This window comes from Emydura macquarii, unplaced genomic scaffold (assembly GCF_026122565.2).
Source record: "Emydura macquarii macquarii isolate MOO-44397 ecotype Brisbane River unplaced genomic scaffold, CSIRO-AGI_Emac_v2 contig_67, whole genome shotgun sequence".
Taxonomy (NCBI): Eukaryota; Metazoa; Chordata; order Testudines; family Chelidae; genus Emydura; species Emydura macquarii.
Window position 1 is genome coordinate 474,767 of NW_027130204.1, and position 26,943 is coordinate 501,709.

A 26,943-nucleotide genomic window follows, 5' to 3' on the forward strand; every position below is an offset into this window, starting at 1 on the left:
TAGGCCTCAAGTACTCTAGTGAATGGACCTCGCTTTCATCCACCTCCCCCATTGTTGTTACTTCCCTTGGATATGTATATATGTGCCTTGTGATTTCTATTCCTTCCATCTGACGAAGTGGGTTACAGCCCATGAAAGCTTATGCCTACAGAAATTAAATATGTTAGTCTTTAAAGTGCTACAGAACTCTCGTTTTTGCTTAGAAGATAATTGCACAACTCTCTTTAATTTCAGTGGTGATTGTGCATTTAAGCCCCCTTCATAGCTTTGAAAATTTCAGCCATAATGGATGGCTTTGTCTACGTAAGAACATAAGAATGGCCATACTGGGTCAGACCAATGGTTTTTTGTAGACAAAATCATTTACATTTTGTCTTACCTGTGAAGAGGAACTTAAACAAAATTATTTTCATGGTAGGGAGTGTTATCTAGTGGTTAGAGAAAGGGACTGGAGTCCAGGTTCTATTTCCAACTCTCCAGATTCAGTGACACCTTTATATAGCCTCTGTACCTGAATTTACTCATCAGCATAACAGCCATGCCATTATCTACCTTGCAACTTTGGGTACTTCCCACTCAAATGGGGCCTGTCCACAACAGAGGTTGCTGATCCTGCCTTGGGAAGCCTGCAGTCCTGCTGCTCCCCCTAGAGCTAGACTCAAACCAAGACCTCAGAATGTTTTGGGAGGGGGAAGAAGGGTGAAATGCAGATCTGGAACTGGATCCCATCTCTTAGGGAATGAACCAAGAACCTAGAGGTGAATAATCTTAACTCTGGGGATTTTGGAAGTGAGATGCGGGTTCTGATCAAAGTCTGGGAGCTGGGACCCGTCGCTATCCCACTTCTATGAGTACACCATGCAGGGTCTGCTCTGCTCTGTGCTGTTGGGTACAGAAACGCAGAGGGTTCTGGGGCAAGACTCACCTTTGGAAATGTACAGCTCCTTGTCCTGTGGAAGGGAGCTGGAGTCAGGCCTTGGAACAGGAACTGGAGGCCTATTGACCATTTCCTGAGGAAAGTCATCCTGCTCCACGGTGTAGTAAAGCTCATCCTCACCACACTGCTGGTAGGGCTCGTCTTCTGAATCCGGCACATCCATGCTACTGCCTAGAAAGTAACTAAAGTCAGCGAGACACAAAGCCACCCAAAGTTGTGCTGCCAGCTGCATCCTAGTTCTCTCCAGTTACACAGTACACTGCCTCTGAGAAGCAGTTTTCAATTAGCCTGATGATATGGACCATTACTGAATGGAAATATCCACTGTAATCTTTGCAGTGGGTTTAAGTGTCTAGGACAGTTTTTTTATCGGGTCACCTACATCTTGTAGTAGGTTAAGCACCTGAAGCAGGTACCGTCTTGTTTGGTGCAGGTACTTTCAACACTGCCAGTCCTTACTGGATCATGAAGGACTGTGTTGGAAAGCCTTAAGGCTGTAATAAATGTGGGATATTAACTGTATTTGTTGCTTGCATTAGTTACCTGCCATCTACCAGAGCCTAGCCACTAGCGAACCTATCAGCGCACCAAGTTTCAAAGGCCAGCCTCTTAACAGGGTTGGTGTCTTTACCAGCAGCTGACCCCAACCAAAAGTTGGGTTGTTTGAGGAGCATTATTCCTTTCTCTGCCACAGCCAATGGCCACCAACAGAGGCAATACTGGACCAGAGGACTACGGACCTCTTCGTATGTTCCTGGCTGCATATCAACTAATTGGCCTATTGACGTCCTGGTGTGGGAGCTGCACCAAGTGCACTGGGATCCTCCCAGTGGAAAAAAACCACTTGGGCACTTATGTCTGGTCTTCCCTGAGTGCCTCACAATCTTTAACACCCTTATTCTCAACACCCTGGTGAGGTAGGGCAGTGCCACTGTCCACATGGGGAACTGAGGCACAGAGAAGTTTAAATGACTCACGCAAGTTCGCAGCATGGAATTCAACCTGGGTTTCCGGAGACCCAGACTCCTGCGCTAGCCACTAGGCCATCTCTCCCTTCAGCGAGGCATGTGACCCAAGGCTGCCTCTACATGGCTGGCAGGGGTAGGGCACAATGCAGAGCAGCTGGGTGTTAGTGGGGGCAGTTAAATGCCACAGGTGCAGTCTTGTTCTGCTTCTGAATGGGGGGAAGCAGAAGAGGGGCCACCAGGAATCTGAAGAGTCAGAGATACAGTAAGGGCTGGGACTAGCTTGAGTTGGAGCATGCAGCGGGGCAGGGATCAGAGCAGTGTGCCAGGTAGGCAGCAGCAGAGGCTAGGGCACTGACTTTAGCCGGGGCATCCAAGAGGATAGCAAATCAGGATTCCCAGTTGGATTTTGTTCCCTCCAGCCATGCAATAAGAATCCCGCTTTCACACTGGCATGAAATCGAAGATGTTCATTTCATCTTCCTAATGGCCAGTCCCTCGCATCCCCCAGCGACTCAGAGCAGCCTGCCAAGGCTTTTCCAAAGCAGCACTCAGGCCTAGTCTACGCTTATGAGATTTCCAGTAAAGCTTTCCTGACAAAACCTGCCTAGTGCAGGTCCAGCTTATACCAGCAAAGCGTGTTTGCCTGGATACTTAGTACAGCTTATGTCACTTGCCAAACCAAAAATGCTGATCTAAGTCCTGGCCTCAGACAACTATTGCTCTCCAAAGAGAAACAGCACCTGGTTCACCCAAGCAACTCCCCCAATACTTCCTAGCTGATCGGAGCGCATTCTCCAGAAAATGATCCCTTGCCATCAACCAGAGACTAGCAGCAAAAAGTGATTAAGATACTTAGTGGCTGGAATTCAAAGAGGTGCTAACAGCTACATGGCTGTTAATTATCTGACCTGCACAAGTAAAGCGTAAGAGGAATCCAACCACGCACAGTTTTATTCCTCCTTTCCAGGCTGCTATTTCCCACCAAGAGATTTTTGCCTAAACATCCCCAGCTTCCTGTTTTATGGAGAAAGCCTCCGCTTTCCATAAATAAGATTTAAGATAACCTCCTTTCACAGGCCAGAATTTGAATATACACCTGCTAACTTCATCAAGCGATCCATCTGAAGTTATATGAAATGTTTTACTCAATGGCAAATCTTGGATGTTCAGAGTTTGGAACAAGCTGGACAAGCCGTTAAGTGTTGCCAATACATGGCTTTAGCATGAGTGTCACAACATTTGGTGCGATGTGACGTCAGGCAATTAAGAACTTCTGCTTTCATTTAAATAAAAACACGTTTCTAGCCCTCATAGTTGTGGAGAAAAGCTAGAAAACATGACCTGCGCGCACAGTAAAGGCCCACAAACCAGAAAGCAAAGAAAAAGCCCTAAGTTTCATGACTTTTGAATACTTAAGACTGGCAACACTAGAGACAATGGGGTTCAAGAGAAGGACTGTTCTTAGTTCTGAAAGTTAATAGTTGGCTCCTTCTCTCCCCAGAGAAACTTGGCTTACGAGTGCCAACTTTGTCATTAGGTTGTCCTGCCCAGGAGGGGAGCCCACAGAGGTGCATGCAGTCAGATCTGCTGACTTCAGTGACAAGTAAGTTTTTGGTTGTTACCTTTTAACCCAACAGAAACACACCTAACAGAGCTGGATTAGATTTCTTCTTGTGCATCCCTAGAATTGTTCACTAAATTCTATTAGTTGGACGTGCAGGCAGTGGGATTACACAGTGTTACTAAAGGCCTAGTTTAACTTGCAGAAACTTGGACTTGTCTACACAAACATCTAGTTCTTGGCAAGCTGGGGTGTGAATCTACCCTGCACTAGCCTGCCGCAGACTAACTGTCTGCACGGAAACTGCTGACGCATTTGTTAATGCGGTTTGATCTAGCCTTCTTTGAAACGGGGCTAAATTAAAAGTGCATTAACAGTTTGTTAATGTGTCCATGTGGACAGTTGGTCTTTGGCAGGCTAATGCAGAGTAGAGTCACTTCCTGCTTGCCACAAACTAATCGTTAGCCTAGACAAACCCTTAGTTGCTAGGGATGTGAGAAAGGGAAATAATTCAGACCAGCTCTCAGAGCCGAGGCAGAGTTCGCAGGGATGCTCGTTAGAAAAAACATTTTTACTTATCAACTGAGCATGTTTGATATGAAACCTGGAGCTTCATTATGCTATTTCCACAGAATAAAACCCTCCTGGAGCATCATATGTGCAGAAACCAACTGGGCCAACAGTTTTCAGGACAGGTACCTCAAGTGAGGCATCTAGCAGAGAGGTCTGGTTTCAGAGGTTCTGAGCACCATTGTTTCCAACTGAAGTCACTGGTTTCAGAGGTTCTGAGCACCATTGTTTCCAACTGAAGTCAATGCATAGGCCACATCCATATTCTGCACAACCAGGTAGCAGAGGTTAGTAACTAGCCACCTCTCAGTCAGAACTCAAACTCCTTTCCCAGGCAGAGCTGCACTCGGGCCTTGATTCGGGGAGGCCCTTAAACATGGGCTGAAGTCCTCTTCACATGGAGAGCAGAAGGCCACAGAAAGGTGAGTATATACAGGAGAACCTCCCTGTCTGAATATTTATGTCACTGAGGCTATGTCTACACTGACGGCGGCAAATTCGCTGCTGTCAGATCAATTTATCCGATTCGATTGAGCAGAAATGAAGACCCACTCAATCGATCTGGAAGTCAATTTAATAAAACCACCTCCAGAAAAAGATTAATGCTGCGTTGACAGGTACACATTTCCCATCGGCGCAGTGCAGTGGAGATGGCACGCAGAACGGACTATAGAAAGTCGACATAAGATACTCAAATCTCCCATCGACTGCCGCTGAATTTGCCAGTAAGTGTAGACCAGGCCCTAGTAAGCGGGGGAGGCACCAGAACTGGCTTTTATACCTAGTTAGAAAATTAATCAAGTTGGTTGCGTGATCATGCAGAAATGTGAACCACCTTCCCTGCTGGCTGAACACTTCACAGCAGATGGGGAAAATACCCAATGCAGCAGAGCAGTTCACCTTGAGCACTGGGGGTTTGCGTCTCTCCTTATTGATCAGGCTGAAATCTCAAACATAATTCATTTTAATTATCACTAACCAACCCTTCCAGCACCATCTCCTCTCTCCACACACACCTCACAGCTCTCACCTTCTAAAAATTTGCGGATCATAGAGTCTTTTGTAGTCAGAGAAAGCTGGTCTCTAGCAAGTGGGGTTTCGGGTTTCGATTGAAGCATCTCGACATCTGGAAGAATGATTGGGAAGAGTAATCTGTTAAGTATGTCTTCAACCACACCAGGTTTTCCACTCACTAGCTGTTCACCAACCCAATACAATTAGCAGAGTTGAGATTTCTGAAATACCCTCCAGGGGGCTCTCTCAGCTTTAGGATGGACAATTTGGACCATTCCAAGCACAACGCTTTGCCTCAAGAGTTGGCTGTGGGGCTAAGTCCCAGTAAGACTAGTGAGCGTTCTATGCCTACCCTGAAAGGCAAATATACTGAACTGTAGCCAGTCTAAGGCAATGTCTACACTACACTACATGTCTAGTGCCAGAGCTACATAGTGTAAACACAACCTACAGCAAAGGAAGAGGTTTTTCCATCACTGTAGAAACATCACCTCCCTGAGCGACTGTAGCTAGATCAACGGAAGTCAGGTCAGCGTAGTTATGGAGCTCTGAGGCATGAATTTCATAGAATCATAGGACTGGCAGAGAACTTGAAATGTTGTCTAGTACAGTCCCCTGCACTCATGGAAGGTCTAAGTATTATCTAGACCATTCCTGACAGGTGATTGTCTAACCTGCTCTTAAAAATCTCCAGTCATGGAGATTCCACAACCTCTTTCACACCCCTGAGCACTATAGCTATGACAACCTGAATTTTAAGTGCAGATGAGGTCTAATACCCAGCACTAGAACTGGAGAGCAGTGATACTACAATTAAGTCTACATTCTAATTCTGTTTTTATTTGCCCATAATTTCCCAACACTTTCACCTTTCAGGCTGAAATTTCCAGGCTTGCTCTCTGCCTGGAGGAGACTTCTGTATAGAAAGGTTCAGCTGTTTAAATGAAGGCAACTACGCTATTCACACCAAACAAGTTTTGTATCTGAAGCTCTGAAACTGAAATGGTGGAGGGAGAAATTAAGACTGTAAACATTTTAGGACAGAGGCTGTCTTTACTACATATCTATACAGCAGTTAGTAGAGCGGAGCCCCAACATGGTTGGGGCCTCTAGCTGCTAGCGAGCCCGGGGGAGGTGATAGGGAATGGGAAGACTGCCTAGGGCTGCTGAAGGAAGACTTTGGTACTCCAGAATGGGAAAACACATAGAGTGAGCTGGCCGAGTCACAAAGAGGCACCAGCAGCTCATGGAGCAAGAGGGAGCTGTTGACCCAGAAAGAGAGGCGGAGAAACCATGTTCAACCATGGGAAAGGACATTGACCTTGTGAGCTATTCCCCTGAGTGACCAGGAGAAGACGCCAGCCTAGCAGGGAGTGGAGCACCCCATCAAAGACCCCTATCCAGGGACGCATGGAAGGACATTCTTCCGAAGGAGGAGCGTTCAGAATGTTACGCAAGCAGTTTAACTATTACATGCCCCAACTGTGGAAAAGCATCTGTTCTGGTGCAGGCTGGTTTTAATGTGGCCAAGTTATAAGCCACTGAAAGTTGCTATGCTCAGTACATTTTGCACAGGGCTTTTGCCAAGTTCCTCAAGTGAACAGCGAAGGGAAGGCTGTGCTGTATAGGCAGAGGCAAACAACAGGTTGTGGAGCCGAGAGTTTACTGAAGGTGCCAACAGGGCGTTGTGGATTAGCTACTTAGAGGACACTTTGGACTGCTCAGCTGGAGTGGGCTATACATGTACGATGTTTCAGCATTAGGGTGCATGTCTTTGTACAGACATTTTTCATTTTCATCCACGTAATCAATCATTTTAACAGCCTGTTGTTTACAACAGATATAATCAGCCACGAACAAATACTGGCTGACCAAGCCATTGATTTATGGATTTCAGAGTGGAGCAAACAGTGTTGAGAATGCAAAATCCTTTTATTCTCTGCATAGAAAACAAAGAGATGGTATCACGTTCCTCTTTTTGTCAGTGCTGTGCAGAACCATTAGACCAGCACAGTTACAGGAAGCTGGGGAGTTTTCTATTACATAGCTAAATCTTTTCACCATAAGTGTAAACTACCAGAGATAACTCCTGCATAAGAAGGCTACTGCTTTTCTGGGCAAAATCAATTTATATGGTCAATAAGTTGTCTATCTATTTCAGGCTGAGAAAATCTTATGCCAACCTGTTATGCCTGGTTAGTGAAGCGTTGAGACCAGATATGTTTTACAGAGCATTAGACAGGATTGGTTAACCATTCACTAATCTCACCGACTGCCTGTATGGTGTGTGTTCAGTTTATGGGATGTTCTTTTTTTCCTTTACTGGTAGAAGGCCAAGTTGATTTTGCCACAGAAGAGTGAAAACTCTAATGGGGATCCCAGACTTTTCCCAGCTGAGAGCCACATTGGAAACTTGCCAGGAGGCAGAGGGCTGTAACTAACTGGTATGAAATCTAGCAGTTTATAATATTAGACACTTCGTTACGACAGACTCCAAATGGACAAAAATAAGAGGCCAAAACCCCAGAGATAGGTTATCCTCATGCAGTGTTCCACATACCCAACTCTGTAAGAGGATGAGTCAGAAGTATAAATAAAATATCCACTATGTGAAGTTACTCAGTGAAGTCAGCGTAGAGGTTAGTGACAGGTCACAAGGAACTGTAGACACTGACTAGGGGAGAAAGAGGTTGGCTTCCCAGATGTTGGCAGGATCTTGGGCTTGCCTGACAGGCAGTTATCACATCATTGTCCCTTGACACACGGTTCTGACAGCTATTAATGTCCTACCCATGCCCCCACATCAAGCTGAAGCCTTGGACATCCCCCAGATGGTCTATCTATTCCCTGGCCTCAACAGAAATGAGATTCTGGGCAAGGAGTTAGGAAGAGAAGTCTGGGCCTCATAGCCAGGTGCCCAGCAATAGTTTGCAAGCGGTCCCAGGTTTGCTTGAGCTAGCCTGGAGGATCTTGTGACGTGAAGCCCGCAGGGAGAAGAGAAGCCGTGCTGAAATCTCAGGTGTCATGCCATGCAGGATTTAAGATAGGATACAAGTGGCTAAAAGGCAGCCCTCCAATTTCTCCTCCCACTCTTGGCGGCGACTGGAGACTTCATGTGGCTTAACGGCTTATCATTCAGCCAGTATAAACTTGAACCTTCTGGAAATTCAGTCATTGCCTCTTGGTCTTAGAGACACCAACAATACCATGTGCTTGCTTCAGTGTGTGACTGTCCCTGCCTTCTATATTGGCATGTAAAGAATCCCTTGCCCCTTTCTCCATTAAGTCTTCAGAGGCACTTAATGTCAGTTATTACCGAGCACATACAAAGCCAGTTGTGTTCGGAGGTCTCTATTATTTATGACAAAGGCTTCAGTGTTTTGCCATAATCACATCCCAGAATTTTAAAGCAGTTACATTTTGCACACGATTTCTTTCAGTCACCTGAGGAAGACAAGGAGGCTGCAGTTTTGTGCATTAACTACAATCAATAGAAAACCTTGTCTGAGAAAAACAAATGCATGGAGTGGGGAAAATAACATAGCTCGTTACAATGGGAAAAGGCAATGTGAACAGCACAGAAAATCCACTCTTAATAAGGATTCTGGGGGTCTGAAACCTTGTTCTGCACTTCACAGCTCAATAGTTTAACAGCTACTGTTCCAGCAGTGTCCCTTCTATTGGGGGCTTGCAAGATTAAATATTTAAATCTCTAAAGCATGAAGCTACATCTCCATTAGTTCCTGCATCTGGATGGTTTACGGTTAACATAACAGGACTGGGAATCAGGTAGGCAATCTGGTTCTCCAGATCTTTGCCCAAGGCCACATCCACACAGCGGCAGAGGGGAAGTGACTTGAATGTTTCCCCATCTAACATGGAGTTAATGCTTCCTAAGGTATCCGGAAGACTGCTGTTTGTTAAATGCACTGAAGTCACTGAATCATAGAATCATAGAGTTGGAAGGGACCTCAGGAGGTCATCTAGCCCAACCCCCTGCTCAAGGCAGGACTAACCTCAGCTAAATAATCCCAGCGAGGATTTTGTCAAGCTGCAGCTTAAAAACCTCTAAAGATGGAGATTCCACCACCTCCCTAGGTAACCCATTCCAGTGCTTCACCATCTTCCTAGTGAAAAACATTTTCCTAATATCCAACCTAGACCTCCCCCACTGCAACTTGAGACCATTGCTCCTTGTTCTGTCATCTGCCACCACTGAGAACAGCCTAGCTCCATCCTCCCTGGAACCCCCTTTCAGGTAGTTAAAGGCTGCTATCAAATCCCCCTCATTCTTCTCTTCTGCAGACTAAACAAGCCTAGTTCCTTCAGCCTCTCCTCATAAGTCTTGTGCTCCAGCCCCTAATCATTTTTGTTGCCCTCCGCTGGACTCTCTCCAACTTCTCCACATCCTTTTTGTAGTGGGGGACCCAAAACTGGACACAATACTCCAAATGCGACCTCACCAATGCCGAATAGAGGGGAATAATCACTTCCCGCGATCTGCTGGCAATGCTCCTACTAATGCAGTCCAATATGCTATTAGCCTTCTTGGCAACCAGGGCACACTGCTGACTCATATCCAGCTTCTTATCCACTGTTACCCCCAGGTCCTTTTTTGCAGAACTGCTGCCTAGCTCGTCGGTCCCCAGTCTGTAGCTCTGCATGGGATCCTTCCGTCCTAAGTGCAGGACTCTGCACTTGTCCTGTTGAACCTCATCAGATTTCTTTTGGCCCAATCCTCCAGTTTGTTTAGTTCCTTCTGTATCCTATCCCTACCTTCCAGGGTATCTACCACTCCCCCTAGCTTAGTGTCATCTGCAAACCTGCTGAGGGTGCAATCTACCCCATCCTCCAGATCATTAATGAAGATGTTGAACAAAACCGGCCCCAGGACCAACCGCTGGGGAACTCCACTTGTGACCAGCTGCCAGCTAGACATGGAGCCATTTATCACTACTCGTTGAACCCTATGCTCTAGCCAATTCTCTATCCATTTTATAGTCCATTCATCCAACCCATGCTTCTTTAACTTCTTTAAGTCAGGAAATGTCAGGCCCTAGAGAAGGGCAGAGTGTTATTGGGTAATTCCTAGTGGGGAAAAAAGAGACTGCATAAGAGGCTTTACAACTGCAGACAAAAATAAGTGTCATAATTAGCAATAAAAATGTGGGTCGCAGAACTAGATAGCAGAGGAAGGAAATGCATTCCCCTGTCTGGGAACAATGTGAACAGAGCCAAGAAAAACAGCTTTGGAGGAGAGCAGAGGTTTCCCAGACCTTCCTCCTGCAAATAACTAATGGCACTCCTTATTGGTTCAGAGACTGAATAAAAACGTAACAAATCAACACCTTCACGCTTCAGTCAGTCGTCACTGACCTACATATGCTAAGGCCTCCTTAATACAGGGAACTTTTTGCAGTGTGAGAAACAGACCCGAACAATGGCAATCTACAGACCATTTCCTTGACAGGGCATCACTCTCTGGTACTTTGTTGCCTGACAGGATGAGTTCTACTTCACGCTTAAAGGACATGCCCTGGCTAATCAGGGGCATCGGACCCTCTGGCATCTTTTTAGAAAAAGCACTTTCCTTTGATTCCAGACATGGAAGTTTGTCCTGAACTTCGTTCAAAAGGAAAATAGTGGTTAAAGGTTAGTCAGTTCCCAAGAGTTGGGAAGTGGAAGTGACCGCAGGTCACCCTTGTGAGGACAGCTCTGGCTCCCAAGGACTCACTCTGAAGGCCACATTTCCTACCGATCCAGGGCTTGGAGCTGAGCAGGAGAAGTTGGTGGAGGAAAAAAGTTCTCGGTGGTTAAGACAAAATGGTCCCTTTGTCCACAATGCAGAAGCAAAGTGAAAAGGATAACTCACCCTTCACACCTTTCAGCTGCTATTTGTGACAAGGTGCAACATTTACCTGCAACCACACAAACCTGCTGCGATTTCCTTCTACCTGTAAGTTTCAAATACTTGTAAGGTCAAATGTAAGATGTAATCAGAGGGACAATTCTACAGAAGGGGAAATTGCTACCATTAATGGGATGAAATTAACCAAAGGACAATTTAGGCTCAATATAAAAGAAATTCTTAACAGCAAGAGCTATTAGGCTGTGCCCTAGTTTGTGAAAGGAAGTGGGTTATGAGCATTTAGAATGACAGTGGAGAAGTGGCTGTAGGGAATAATCCTGCACTGGACAGGGCACGGGGAAATAGGGTTTTGTATAGGCATAGTTCTTTCCCACTTCTATGATTGTATGGCCCATCTTAAAACTGAGCTTCAAGAGACACCATCATCTTAGACATCACACTGGTGTCTGAATCTGTCCTAATACTGGTACAAGCAACACCTATTCCTATAACTGAATAGTTAGTGAAACTATCAGAGCCAGAAAAGTAAAAGATTCTCTGTGTTCCTTGCACATAGTCCATTTCCTAGACCAACAGAGTGAGAAAAAAGCATTAAAAAGAGGAAAGGCATCAAGACTAGAGACTAGACTCAGGAGCCAGTGTATAACTTGAAGCTATTTTCAACACTTTGAAATGGATTACATTTCAAATAGCTTGTCATTAAGCTAGGGAGGCCTTCTCTGGTTAATTCTCAAAGCGTGTGGCAGAAATGTGGTCCAATCCTGACTGGTGGGCATGTTGCTGATATAGTTGTGGCTTAGTATGTCCCTTGTTCAGAGAAGCCTTTGAAGATACTATAAATCAGTTCCAGCCTGATGAAAATGTGTGAACAAACGTCATGTTTGACTTTTCTGTATAGTCTTTCATCCTCAGAGAGCTCTGTGCAGATGCCAGATCTTTAAGTCTATAATCGTGAAGTCAGTCCTAAGCTAGGCAGTGCTCCCACCAACTTCAGTAAGGGCTTGTCTTGATAACAGTATAGCTTATTTCAGACACCAGTAAAACACTTCATGCTGAAATAACTGCATCAACACTAGCTTACTACACCAGTTGAGCTACATCTGTCTCTACACCAATACAGTTAAATAGGTGCAAAAACTGTTTAGGCAAACCCTAAGAAATTTCCCAAGTAAAGACTACGTAAGACCTTCAAAGATTTTGTCTTTTTACCACCACCACCCCTGGGGTAGAAGATGATAGCCAAGTGGTGTACAGAAAATGCAGCACAACTCTGGAGGAAGGAGGGAACATTTAAACCAGGGATATAAGAGCAATACCACTGTTAGAGAAAGCGCTATAGGCTTTGTCCACGCAGACAGACCAAACCTCAGATTTAAAGAACAGCTCTGTTCTGCAATCTTTAAAATGTCACCCTCTTACTCAGATCTGCTCTGTGTGCAAATTCAGAGCCAAGATGCCCACTAGTGATAGAACTTTTTGTTCTTTACTTCCACCAGCCCAATACAGAGCCAAGGCAGTGCAGTGTAAGCTGGATTCAATTCCTTTTTGTGCATCAAGAGAATCGCTTTGTTCTAGTCGTGCAGACCTCTGCAAACCCGCCAACGTCACTGGCCTGCACATGTCGCGAGAGCACAATCGGGCCTTCAGAACCTTCATTATTAGCGACGTTCAGGGAGTGCAGCCCAGCTCAGACCCCGAGTTTGCAGGACTGGCAATCAGACAACTTTTACTCGTTGGCCGAGCACATTTGATCTGAAGTCTGAGAACACAGCACGGAATCCCATGAGGTCATTTTCAGAGCAAAGCTATGTTTTAAATTCCAATTCAAAAGTCTCAGGCAGAATGTTATAATAGAAAACTCAATCTGTCAACATCGAAAGAATGAGTAAGTCCTACTGCATTTCTGGAGAATCGAGGCATTTCAACCACTAAGCTCAGCTAGTTTTTCCTCCAATTTTTTTGCCCTGCGCACATTAAATATCTTACACAGAGATCTATGACTTATTCATAGAACTATCCAAAACAACAGCTAGAAACCAATTCTGTGCAGAACACTTCTGAAACAGCACACATAAGGCATAGTTCCCCAGCCTTCACTCAGGTTCTAGGGACAATAGAATCCTTGTGGCTGAGACATTCAATTGCTGCTGCTTATTCTCCACCTGAAATCATAACAATCTGTTTTTGTAGCAACATAACCATCTCCACAGCAACCAAATGAGATGTCACAAAGACGGGATTATGAATTCAGATGAAAGATAAACAGCAGGAGCAATTGATCCCCTGAGCAACACAGAACCTGTTTTATAGTGTCGTTTGTACTCAAATGGAGGGAGAGCAATCCAAGACACATTGTCTATACACAGAAATGTTTTGGTAGGAAAAGTTTTCCCTGAAGCAGTGCATTTTTTTAAGTGCAAATACAATACCCTTCCCTATACTGAGAGCTGATTTTGTCACAAGCGGTTAACTAGCAGCAAGCACATTTTTTAACCTGTCCAGACTCCCTCAAGTCACTACACCGGTTTCTCAGCTTCTCCATCACTTAAGATCCTTGTCCTCACTTTTAGAGATCAGCTCTACTATACAGGAGGTCCCTTTTTTAACGTACTCCTTTCATGCAGAGCAAGAGTTGCTCTCTAATGATGAAAGCCTGTTATCTCAAAGGTGACAGTAGCCCAACCATCTTATAAGAAAAGGACAGGGTTTGAGTGTTGGTGGTGTGGACAGAGCAGAAATGCTACAATCAAGACACATCATGAATGCAGTCAGGGCCCTGCGATGTGTAAACGCTTGGCTTAACATACTGAAAGGTTGAGTATAGCTAAGGCCTGCATCACCCGGGACCACACAACGTAAAGTCTATACATACACACATCATCTGTGGCAGCAGGGGCAAAGTTGGCCATGGATTCATAGAGCTCTTCATCACAGCCAGGATTCAGGGAGCATTTCATCAGCAAGTCGGTGGAGAGGTGAGCCATGGACTCATAAACCGAGTCATCCTCCTCGCCTTGCATCAGCTCCTCCTTAATGTGACTCTTCAGCATATCGGCAGTTTCCTGAAAGAGGGAGTGTAAGCAAAAGACTCAGTAAATAGAGAGCCTGGGAAATAAAACTACTCTTGCTGGGTGAGGTGCGTCAGCATGCCCTGATTTACCGAGTGCATGAGCAACACGTTTAAAATAGTTGCGTCCATCAGGTGTCCAGAGCTAGCAGATTTAACCGCTAGCAGCTGACTGACCAACACGTTGCCATGATTCCAGCTCAATGAATGGAATGAAAGGGCTCCCATCCATCACTATAGAGTCCTCGGATGGTAAAGCAAGGTGGCGGTCAGTCCAGGTCCTAGCGGACAAGTATCTCCAGCACAAAACTACCATCAATTAGCAGTTTTGGGAGAATGGCCAAGGTTTGAATGGGTCCTGGAGACCCAATTGTCCCCCAATGTACCTCAACCCCGCGGAGAGGGAACCTCTTTTGCCCGTGCTATAAGCAAGCAGAGGACTTAAGTCTTCAGGGATATCAGTCGAGTATATTTCACCAGCACATCCATCCTCTGAGCCCACAACACCCACAGCTGCAAGTCTCCCCATCTGGGGAATCAGTGCCAATATGAGGATAAGTCTGCAGCCCACTTGTCATGGAAAGAGCCTTCATTATCTAAGGCTGCATGTTTGTCCCAGTACCTTAGTCCCCATCACAGCTGCACAGACCCAGGGTCTATCCTACAGTGGATGGCCAGGTCTCTGAGAGGCCACCCAAGCTGCCTCTGGGACCACCTGAGATCCTTCCTGGCCCCCTGCTGTTGAGGTGGCTCCTCTGTGGAGCTGAAAAGGGCAGCTCGGTGGAGGAGCAAGCTCAGATGCAGGAATCCAGCACAAGGAGGGGGACAGAAGGAGGGAGAACCCAACCCCCGCTACCCTCTCTCCTCCTCCCCCCGCCCCCAAACAGAACAGCCTTTAAGGGAGGAAGCAACATGGGAAAGTAGGAGACCTGGCTTGACCCCAGAAACAGCAGGTGCCACCCCTACTGTCTGGAGTGCAGATTGCAGATTCCCCTGCCTAGCCCTGCGACGTATTAGTGACGCGGGGAAAGGCTGTGTTTCCCTTGGGCAGCTGCTAAAGGTACAGGAGAACACCACTGGCCAGCGTGTGTGACTTTTAAACAATTGCTGGAGATGCTGGTTGAAGAAACAGTTCCGCACGCACCAAGCAGCCATGAGAAAGGGTCTGCTCTGGATTTAGTTTCATTTGTTGACAGCTGGGCTGGAGCATGATGCTGCATGTTCTGGGAATGCACAGACCACATGCTCTGTGAGACCAACAGAAAACCTCACAGCTGATCATCGGAGCTCATGTAGTGCAGATAACTTTTGTTTCTCAGGGCAATGGAATTCTTCACATAGCTGCTGTGCTGGAGAGCAGCGCCGCCCGGGCTGGAGAGGCTGAGGCAGATGCTTCCCCTGCTGCTCTCCCCCAAATCCAGCATAGACCGGCTCCAGGCACAACCACTAGCTCTCTGCCTGGCAGCTGGAAGGCAGCCTTCTCTCCCCACACCTTGCCTCCTCTGGCTACGTCTACAGGGGCTCTTTATTTGCTAGCGTCTCTGGTTCTCGTTCCCAGCAGTGGTTGCACTAGTGCAACCCATTGACTTGTGCTTACAGTAAGCAGGTCATGGTGGTTAGTGTATCAGAGGCTGCTAGTCTCCAGCCTGATTAGCTCTCTCACCACAACAGGGGTGGGAGAAACAGCTAATCACCGTCCAGGCCACGGTCCTGTGACACTCATGGCGTATTGACTGAAGAAAGGGCTGGTGGCAGCTGGATTTTCTCAGCATGCTGCACTTCTCCTGGAAGTATCCCTGGAAAAAGTATCCCTGGAAAAATCATGGAGCAGGTCCTTAAGGAATCCATTTTAAGCCACTTGGAGGAGAGGAAGGTGATCAGGAACAGTCAACACGGATTCACCAAGGGAAAGTCATGCCTGACCAACCTGATTGCTTTCTATGATGAGGTGACTGGCTCTGTGGATGTAGGGAAGGCGGTGGATGTGATATACCTTGAATTTAGCAAAGCTTTTGATACTGTCTCGCACAGTATTCTTATCAGCAAGTTAAAGAAGTATGGGTTGGAAGAATGGAGTATAAAATGGATAGAGAACTGGCTAGAGCATAGGGCTCAACGTGTAGTGATCAATGGCTCCATGTCTAGCTGGCAACCGGTCACAAGTGGAGTTCCCCAGGGGTCTGTCCTGGGGCCGGTTTTGTTCAACATCTTTATTAATGATCTGGAGGATGGGGTAGATTGCACCCTCAGCAAGTTTGCGGACGACACTAAGCTGGGGGGAGTGGTAGATACCCTGGAGGGTAGGGATAGGATACAGAGTGACCTAAACAAACTGGAGGATTGGGCCAAAAGAAATCTAATGAGGTTCAACAAGGACAAGTGCAGAGTCCTCCACTTAGGAAGGAAGAATCCCATGCACAGCTATAGACTGGGGACCGACGAGCTGGGCAGCAGCTCTGCAGAAAAGGACCTGGGGGTAACGGTGGATAAAAAGCTGGATATGAGTCAGCAGTGTGCCCTGGTTGTCAAGAAGGCTAATGGAATATTGGGCTGCATTAGGAGGGGCATTGCCAGCAGGTCACGGGAAGTGATTATTCCCCTCTATTCGGCATTGGTGAGGCCGCATTTAGAATACTGTGTCCAGTTTTGGGCCCCCCACTACAAAAAAGATGTGGACAATTTGGAGAGAGTGCAGCGGAGGGCAACCAAAATGATTAGGGGGCTGGAGCACAGGACTTATGAGGAGAGGCTGAGGGAACTGGGCTTGTTTAGTCTGCAAAAGAGAAGAGTGAGGGGGGATTTGATAGCGGCTTTTAACTACCTGAAAGGGGGTTCCAGGGAGGATGGGGCTAGGCTGTTCTCGGTGGTGGCAGATGACAGAACAAGGAGCAACGGTCTCAAGTTGCAGGGGGAGAGGTCTAGGTTGGACATTAGGAAAAAGTTTTTTACTAGGAGGGTGGTGAAGCATTGGAATGGGTTACCTAGGGAGGTGGTGGAATCTCCATCCTTACAGGTTTTTAAGCTGAGGCTTGACAAAGCCCTGGTTGGGATGATATAGCTGAGGTTAGTCCTGCTTTGAGCAGGGGGGTGGACTAGATGACCTCCTGAGGTCCCTTCCAACTCTAATATTCTATGATTCTATGATTCTAAGTACAGAAGTTTTAACGGAACAGAGACAATTCACAGCCTTTGTAACCCCACTGGTTAGGGAAAGGTCACACAATCTGGCTAGTCACTGCCAATCTGGAGCGTGTGCAGTCCATTTTCGTGTGTCAGGTGCCTTTGCGCAGAAAACCATCACCACACTCAAGCAGCACCCAACTCTTCAAACAGGGCTTCATCCCTACCAGGTAGGGTGAACATCCCCCTCCATCATCTCATTAAGTCCTTTTGCTTCCAAACGTCTATCCCCCAAGCTAACAAGTGAGAGGCCTTCTACACAGAGATCTAAAGCCCAGGCGTAACCCTTGCCCTTGCCAAGTGCTCACCATCTTCAGTGCACTTCCCCTCAGCTCCTTTTCCTGCTGCTTTGAAGTGTCACCACACTGCAGACAATGCAAGAGCATTCTGGGGCCCCAGCCTCCCAGCACACTCTGCTTCAGGGCGGTAGCTCTCCCCCAGACAGGATGAAGGGGCTGCAGTTTTGGCAGCATTTGGGTTTATCTCAGCAGCTTCACCCGGGGGTAGGATGCCACAGATTCATCAGTATCGGCACCCTGGACCAGAGGGTTGGGAGCAAAAGCACCAGAAGTGCAGGCTCTGTTTCTATCTCTTCTGTTCCTCTCTGCAAGATCTCTAACCATTTCCCCCAGCCTCCCCTACTGCACCCAGCTGCCAGCCCCATCTTCCAGCGCAGAGGGGCTCATGTTATACCAATTCCTCACCCCACACACACACACAGCTTGCCATCCCCGTGCGCGGCACCGTCCTGTGGGCCAGGTGACCAGCCTGACGAACAGCGATCTGGGGCAGCTTTCACCATGCCGAGTGCAGGTGCTCCCTCTTACCACGTATTCATCAATGAACTGCCGGAGGTCTTTAAAGCCATGGTTTTCTGCGATGTTGTTTGGGTAGTACCCATATTTGTTGGCTACACTGTAGGCCTGCAGGGCTCCTGGGCAAGTGAGCAGCAGGGCCGTGAGGTTCTTCAGCCCGTATTTTGCTGCGAAGTGAAGAAGCGTTGGCAGCTCTTCGTCCCGTTGATCTGAGAAAACAAAGGCTTTTAGAAATCAAGTTCCTCTCTAGCGTCAGCACACCCAGTGGGCAATGAACGCAAATGGCTAGCAAAGGCTAACAAAAGCAGCACACTAAATAGCCCTGGAAGAGCTACACTAGGTCAAAATGGAGTGGAGGGGGCTGAGTCTGCCAGAGCTATCTAGGACAGTTATCTAGGATGCCCAGTTCACATTGGTTTTAGTGGGAGTTTGGTATCCAAATCCCTTAAGGCATTTCAAAACTGCAGTTAGATGTGGAAATCTCAGCTTCAAAGACACTTAGATCTTCTCGTGAAAAATGCTGCAGGAGGGCACACATGTCTGGCACAGTGGGACACTGCTGGCATTGCATTTTGCCCAAGGTGGGCAGAGAATAAAGGCACCTCTCAAGGATCCTTGTCAGTAAGACAAGCCTTGGGCCTTATCTCAATCTGCCTCCTACCTTACTGGGGAAGGGCGCCGTGAAACAATTCTGGATCAGCTGGAAGGGCAGGGAGAAGAGAGTGAAAAGTGAAAATGGTAACAGTTGTTCTCTTGCCCATTTCTCAGATTGATGCATCAGTGACACTAGCTAGGGGAGCACATCAGGTGTTGGGGAGATGGGGTAGTGACTCCTCATGAAGCTAGATGGCAGTGATAGCCATGAGCAAGGCACATTCTCACTAAACTGTGGCAGAGGCATGAAGTCATGGTCAAGAGGCACGTGGCTAATTTCGGCCTGGGCCAGGTTCATAAACGCTCATATCAGAGTGCTTACGCGTTGGCTAGTTCCAGGCCAAGGAGCACGTTCTGCTCGTGAATACTGACGTGCACAGCCTATGTCAGGGATTGCGCAGGACAGAGGCTGAGGAAAGCTCCATCCAGCCTGGGGGAGAAGTGAGCTGCCTGGTTTACAGGGCCTCTTTCTGGATATTCCAGGAGCAGCACTGTTCAACCACCCCCTGCGGGGTGACAGCAAAGTAGAGTAAACATGGAGGCAGGCAATACAAAAGAGGGATGGGAAAATACTGCCAAAAGAAGGGCATGTGCTAATCCAGGGGAATTCTGCAGCCGTCTGACCACAGCAACAAGCTGAGGCTATAAGTGCTGTCCAGGCAGGTTCTGGTAACTCTCTTGAGGCATGTGTTCAAGGTGGTCTTCACCGCACTCTTTACTTTTACAAAACAGCAGGCCAAGATTTTCAGGAACGACAGGCAATTTGGGGCACTGGGTCTCCAAACTTCCCCTAACTGTGAGCTCAATGGTAAAAAGTAAGTGAAGGTTCATAAGCTATGGCAATAACCTAGATTAGCCAATGTTGATGGGAAAAAGTACAAAAGGGAGACAGAAGACTGAATTAGTTTAAACGAAACAGCCTCCTGATATAACTCAAGGACTGTGTTAATATCATGCCTGGGAAACAAGAGGAATTGAGGACCAAAAATTAAGAAACAAAATGGGTATGTTGGATATTAGGCCTAACTGAAGGACAAAACAATGAGGAGATGGGCTATTCCACCCATCGCTTCCTTTCAGGGTCATTAAGAAAGAGATTAGGAAGAAAAAATCGCTACTGGAGCAAGTTTCACCAGGGCTGCCACCTCCACCATCTCCTGGGACCCTGGATTTTTTTTGTCCCAATTCTGAGGGATGTCCTGGCTAGACCAGGCTAGAGGGAGGGACCCAGATGACATTGCCAGCTCCAAGTGAATCCCAAACACCAACTGGGATGCAAGACTGTGTCACACAAGTACCTTTGGTGTGTTCTTTTCCTTCCCCACCTTACCTCTTCTCTTTCCTATCTCCTTTTTCCTTCTGTGTAATAACCATCTGTCTTAGTCAGCCAAGACTGTGTATTTTCCAACACTGCTGTAAGTAACCAGAAAGGCAGCTAAAAGCTATGCCTTAGACAGCCCAGTGCTGAAACAAGTTTGCCAGGTCTTGGAATGGCTGTGTTTTTCCAGCAGCAAGGATGCATGTGACAGTCAGCACTAGAGAGAAGCTGCATTTTCTATCTTTGCTGCTCTTTTCTCTCCCCTTGTGTGTGCATTTGTCTCAATTTGTCTTCTAAGAAATGGGATCAGACTTTAACAAGAACAGCAACAATGACAGCTCCAGTCCAGCTTAACTCGTTTTTTATCTTTTCCCCAAATAGACCCTTATTACCATCTTTAATGCCAACTAAAAGACTGTCAAATAGCAGGTAGAGGGCTCCTTCTAAAAACTCTTTCCAGCTAAAGGGAAAGGGAACAAGGGATGTCATTAAAAGGAAAGCCGTATTTAATATCCTACATTTCAAATGGTTTAACTGTTTATTCCTTCTTTTCTGTATCTCTCAATAAAGAGTTAAAAGGATTTGTAACAGTATTTTTGCCATGGTACTAAGCAGGCTGAGGTCTCTGAATACCAAACCCCAAACCGTGTTTAATGTTGGACAGTGACTATGTTATGTTAATGCCTTTGTCTCTTTGGGCCCCTTTATTCCAGCTAAATCAATATAACAGCACCTCGTTTAACACCTTGAAAGGGAACTCAACTTTCTTTTAAAGATGTTGCCCAACATCACAAGGCACTTCTGAAATTCTTGGCCATAGTTTACTGTACATCCTGCCCCAGATCCACCAAGGTAACCTAATGGTTCTTTCCTCCATCCTTCATGTGTTACAATCCTGTATTTCTATTTCACATGGTGCAGCAGACGACTCATTTTATAGCCAATGATTACAGGCAGAGAGTTGTAATGAGGAAGTTTGTTAAATGCTTACTTGTCGTCATATCTTCTTCTTCCAGCTGGTTGATTCCAAACAGGTGCAAGCCACTTGCAGGAATGTTGTTCTTCAATGACTCGGTCAACAGTTTGTCCAGAGCTTCTATGTTATACGGCACTATTTTAAAGGCCTGAACACAAGCAAAGAGTAATTTATCTTGGAGGCATTTTCAGGCCAGACATTCAGTTCAGTTTGGATGTATAAAGTAGGTTTAAAAAATAAACCTTACGAAAAAATGAAATCAAGAGATGACAACGCTAAACACTCAAAGGGCCAGACAAGCCAAAGTTAAGGTTGTACATGCAATTTTAACTGCTTTCTGATGTGTATTCATGATACTGTATTTAGTGACATGATCAGGTACTACTATTCTCAGTGACTGAGTATGCAGGTTAGAAAGCACAGTGAGTGAGCCTGGAATGCAAAGTTTAAGTCATTTATTGAAACAGGAGTGAAAAATGAATGAGTTACTTGTACTTTTTGCAATACATTCAATTAGCCTGGTCAGTTTCCCTTGTTGCATGAGGCTTTTATGTTTAGATTTCTAAATGATTTATTTCTTGAAGACTTATTCCAGGTTCTGTAAAACCCAGTTTCTCAAGTTAGCAAAGTCTAACTTGGGGTGTTAAATTATTCCATTTTCTGTGAGCTCCAATAGATCTAGGAGTTACCATAGCTCCTCAAACGGAAAGAGTACACTCGGCTTTCAGCAACGGATGGGAAACACTGTTAGGCCTAATTAACGCTGACTGTGAAAAGACAATTAGCTTATGTTTCTATCCTTCAGGTGAGCTATTTCCTTTCAAGCATTTTGGAAATCTTTTTTTGCTAACCCCGTGCCCCAGAAAGGGTTGATTTCAAAAATCGCTTTTTGTCCATTCTCATTACCTGACACATGAACTCCACTGGATTAGCTGCGTTAGCCAACAAGTTGCCGATCTCGTCCATGTCAGTGTAATAGCTGATGTTTGCTTCACCCACCATCAAGTCCCCTGAATATATCCGCAGAGATGCCGCTCCAGATGTTAAGTCTTTCAAAATAACAGGCAATGAGAGTGAGCATCCAGAAGAAGTACTGACATCAGAAAGGCTTTCACTCCACTCCACCAGCAGAAGCTTTTTAATTTGTGGGTGAACTCGGCATGCATCAGAAAGGGCTTACAGGTTGCTTTGAGCACAGTGTAGGAAGGTACTGTGGAGCCTTCTCCTTCACAGCTGTGTCAATGCACCTCGCTCCTGACTGGCAGCATTCCCTGCTAATTCTACCCTGGCCTACCCAATGCTAACACACAGCTGTGTCACTGCATCTGCACCCTGTGCCACTCCAGTTCTGGGGTTCTCTGGAATAGATTCCAACCCACACCATATTGTCCCCAAACCACTGCACCACATACAATTCACGGTAGATTTTGCATCCCTGTCCACTGCCCTGAAGTTACTGAGTGTATGAGCATACTGACGGCGGCACTGTCGGCATCGCCAGATCGATTTCGTGGGATTGATTCAGTGGCAGTGAAGACCTGCTCAATCGATCAGGAAGTTGAATGAATGAATCCACCCCCGCAAAAAGATTAACTCTACATTAACGGGAGGACATTTCTCGTCAGCACAGCATAGTGGGGATATCACGCTAATTAGATTTGAGGAAGTTGACAGGAGATACGCAAGCTGCTCTACATAGCTTGCATACCTCCCATCGACTGCCGCTGAATTCGTGGTGAGTGTAGACCAGGCCATAGTGAAACTGACTTCAATGAGGGGTAAGTGCACTCCAGTCCTGCAACTTTAATCAAACTCAGGTTTAGTCCCTATATATCTCTGACCTCCTGATGTGTAACTCAATGTACGTAGCACTGGTGAGTCAGCATTTTTCTTCTGAAACCCTACATCAAGCATTTTGAGTCAGATCCAGGTCAGGGTTGAACGTTAATTCCTGTATACACCTTTGGCTGTAACACGACAGAACACCACTTTGACTAGAAGAGTTACTCTGTCACAGATGTAGGAAATGAAAAGCTTATTTCACTTACTATTAGAGACTGTAAGCTCAACATACTTTTTAGTTCAATAAACTAAAGGAAAGGGAGGTACAGGTTTATAAAGCCAGAGTGGTGGATTCCCCATCACTGACAATTTTTAAATCAAGACTGGGTGTTTTTCTGAAAGCTCTGCTCTAGGAATTAGTTTGGGAACATTCTCTGTCCTGTGTTGTACAGAAGGTCAGACCAGATGATCCTAATGGTCCTTTCTGGCCCTCGAATCTATGAATAAATAGGTTTCCAAATGTGTATTTAAGTTAACAGTCTTGTTTTAGACACACTACCTTAACCATTTGCTGAGCCAAGTTTTCCTCATCTACACCCATGCAACTCCATTGACTTCAGGGAAGCTGAACAGATATAATGATTTGGCCCTGACTTCCTCAGACCCTCATGTTATAACATCATGTGCAAATAATGATTTTTTTAATTTGCTTTCTATTCCAGGAAAAAAATAAGATTTTGTTTCCGATCAGAGCTAACATTTTTCAGTAAACCAAATATTTGGGGGGAAAAAGTTGTTTAATTTCATTTGAGGTTTTTTTTTTAAAAAAAATTAAATAAAATTGAAGGAACTTTCTCAATGAAAAATCATTCCAAACTGAAAAATCAAAACATTTTGTTTGGACTTTTCTAGGGAAAAAATAATTTTTTTATTTTTCAACCAAAACCATTCGGTGAATATGACATGAGTTCACAAAATGTTTTGGTCAACCTGAATTTGTGTTTTATGGTGAAAAAAGCTGCAAATTAAAAATTTTGCCCAGTTCTAATTATGACCTTTTCTCAAATGAAGCAATAGCACCACTTGACTCAAGAAATCAAAGTGGATGTGAATTAACTAACACTATTGGCCAAAAATGTAAGGTTAGGTTTGTAACTTTCAGTTCAGATGTTTTACAAATTCAGAATGAACAAATATGTTTGCATGAATTAAAGAGCAAGCTACACTCATCAGTTTTTTAGAGACTTGCATAATGAATTGTGTACCTCAAATATACCACTAAATAATATAATAAATAATTATATACTAAATAATGATTATATATATTACTGTTAGGAAATAGAAAGGCACGTTTGCTTTTTGTATGTGTTTTGCCTGATCCAGCAGTTCAGATTGTGCTGATAAGAAAAGTGGTTTGTGGGTCTTATCTGTAAAATTCTTGGCCTATGCAGATAGCAGGGTGAAGAAGAGGGAGCTGTTAGCTTTGGAGCACCGGCTCCCCCACAGCAAGCAAGCTAATGTGTAAAAACCCAAGGCCATAAAAACAGACCAGTAAGAAGAATAAACAACTACTATCAGATAAGAACAACCGGATGGAGTCAGTGGGGTTGACAGCAGAGAATAGATATGTTGGAAACCAGACAGAGAAAAGTAAATTTCAGCAGGATAAATATGAATCCATTAGTTTAGGTAAGTTATTGTGATTTACACATGATAAATTAGAGGTTTAGACTAGATCAGGACACAGATGAGGTAACTTGGTAAACTGAGTCTGCACAAAGTTAATAAACAGGGAATAAAAGATAGACGACTGACAATAAGAAAGTGGAGAAGACACAGGGGAAGAAGATTCAAACATAGCAGAGACCAAAGATTTGAAGAGTCACCCCAGCCCCAAGGAAGGTAATTTGATCATTTACTTTTCTTGCCTTATCTGTTTTTGCATGTATATGTAATTCCTAGGTGATGATAGCATTGTCTTAAAATGTCCATAATCAAGGCAAAAAGAAACTGTTTAAGCCTAAATTGAAGTGGATCTTGTTTTTCACCCAAGAAGTTTCACTTTCAATAGCCAGTGTCCCATGGATTCCCATGAACTAGGCAAACAATGATGTTTTGTTTTTAACCTTGGGAAATATTTAAATTCTCAACATAAAGAGTGCTAATGAAAACTGCTTAAATGTCAAACTATGCTAGCAGTTGTGCCTAAACCACCCGGCTGTGTCCTTTGAAACCATTAAGTACAAAGAATGCAATTACTCGCATCAATCTTTTTCTGATACCTTGCTGGTATTAATATGGTGGTGGTGATAATACTTTGCACTTCTATAGGTTCATTCAGCTTCTAAGCACTTTACAAGCCATAATTGTTCTTCAAAACTCTCAATGAGGAAGTCAGCGTTATCATCCTGACCTTACAGATTGGGGAAACAAACACACAGGGGACAAGGGGCTCTACCAATCCTACACTGTGAGAGATGCAGAGCTGGGAATAGAAGTTTATGATCTCCCTGCCTCTAGCTTTATGTGTTCCAAACTCTAGATTGTTCCTTTCTGCAATTCTTTAGCAGGACAAATAAAATCAGTTTAATTCCCAGAGAGAGATGTTCTACCTACCAGGAGCCTGTACAGAGACTGTGTATTCGTTTTCCATCTTGGCCGGCACACAAACAGTTGGGGCATTCTCTGGAGAGAATTCAGCTTCCGTTTTCACTTGACAATCCAGTTTACATTTCATGATAACATAAAGTGTTGTCTGCACCTAGAAGTAAAGGCATCACAACATGTAAGTTCACAATATCCTGACGCTGTGCTTCATTGCAACCCCAGTCCTGCCCTCCCCTGCTGAATTCAGCTCTGAGCAGGGGGGACACCTCTTCAGGATTTCTAAACTTCACTTGGAAAAAGTAACCCACTAGACGTTATTGCTTAGAAATGACTTCTGGATCAGATTTCATTGTCACACACACAGCTCTGTATTTGGGTTCCGTGGACCTCTGAATACAGCTAAAGACAGTGGATTGGGGCAGGCCGTGAAACTGCCGGACATCCTGGTGCTTGCATCAGGTTTTAATGCCTCAAGATGCCATTTATATGGTCAAAACATGAAATCTGGTGCTTGTGGCATCCACTAACTAGGAAGTGAAATACCATGAAACCACTAGATCTGTTTCATTAGCATCAGAAATTGCTCTAGGCTCAAGAGCACGTGAAGGACAAACCCTAAGACAAATACTGGGCCCTGTGTACATCCTTATTATAATCTAAGGTGATGCACAATTTCTAAGAAACTGGTTAACTCGGGGGGGAAGGAGCCATATTTTGTGTGTTGGAGCAGCACGTGGCACATCAGGGACCCAATCCCAGCTGCTTCTGCAATCTAAGTTATAAGTAATTACTTTGTATTGCACAGATGAGACAGCAGCCAGAATGACCAATTTTGCTATTCATGACTACGATGCTTCTAATTCCATAATAGCTTTGCACAGATTATAACTCTATTGACAGCATCCTCCACACCAGGTATAACCAGCAAGATCTCTTGTTACGGGTATACACCAGCGCAAACAGAGGATGGAGTTTTGTGGACAGAGCTGGAATCTCTCCTGCTTGCTTGTACATTTTCAGCTATGTAGCCTCTTACACTGAAAGTAAGTTTTTCCAGCTATCATTTCAAATATCACAAATGGTGTTATTTCTCATGCTCAGGAGAGGATCGAAGAAAGCAAATTGGAACAAATATGCAGTTACTTTTCAGACCAAAAAGGCTTATTATGACTTCCTCAGATGATCAGTTATTTCTTTTATCAATTTGTATAGCACCTGTCCAGCGAAAGCTTTATTTGTAATCTAAAGTACTTCAGTTCCACAAAACTATAAACTATGAGGAGAAGTTAAACCAAAAATCCATCTCTTTTACATCATGCTGTGAATCTCACTCAGCTTCGACTCTGGTGAACTGTGAAGGGAAGTGAACTCGTGGCCCAGGCTGTCAGGTGAGAGACCTTACTGTCAGCCCCAGAGAATGTTATCCTAGGGACCAACATGACTTCCAGCCAATCTTAGTCTGCTAACACAGTATATGGACATCTAACATCTTATGTGCTATATAATGTTACTCTTTTCTCAATAGCCAGGGCTTTAAAGATCACTAACACCTTAAATGCAGTCACTGAAGTATTATAGTACACTAACAGTTCATCTACTACAATGACTGTTATCTGCGAGTATCC

At 45.1% G+C, this 26,943-nt stretch overlaps 1 protein-coding gene across 2 annotated transcripts in view; it reads right to left on the reverse strand.

Annotated features, from left to right (window-relative positions):
* The window catches only part of PIK3AP1 (phosphoinositide-3-kinase adaptor protein 1), a 68,875-nt gene that overhangs the window by 13,096 nt on the left and 28,836 nt on the right, over positions 1-26,943 (reverse strand). For both annotated transcript variants that reach the window (XM_067535238.1, XM_067535303.1), the window contains exons 3-9: positions 25,328-25,472; positions 21,836-21,978; positions 20,945-21,077; positions 17,994-18,190; positions 13,792-13,981; positions 5,067-5,162; positions 926-1,108 (exon numbers count right to left, since the gene is read on the reverse strand). In XM_067535238.1, coding sequence (XP_067391339.1) covers positions 926-1,108; positions 5,067-5,162; positions 13,792-13,981; positions 17,994-18,190; positions 20,945-21,077; positions 21,836-21,978; positions 25,328-25,472 — 1,087 coding nt within the window. The remainder of the gene's footprint in view (positions 1-925; positions 1,109-5,066; positions 5,163-13,791; positions 13,982-17,993; positions 18,191-20,944; positions 21,078-21,835; positions 21,979-25,327; positions 25,473-26,943) is intronic.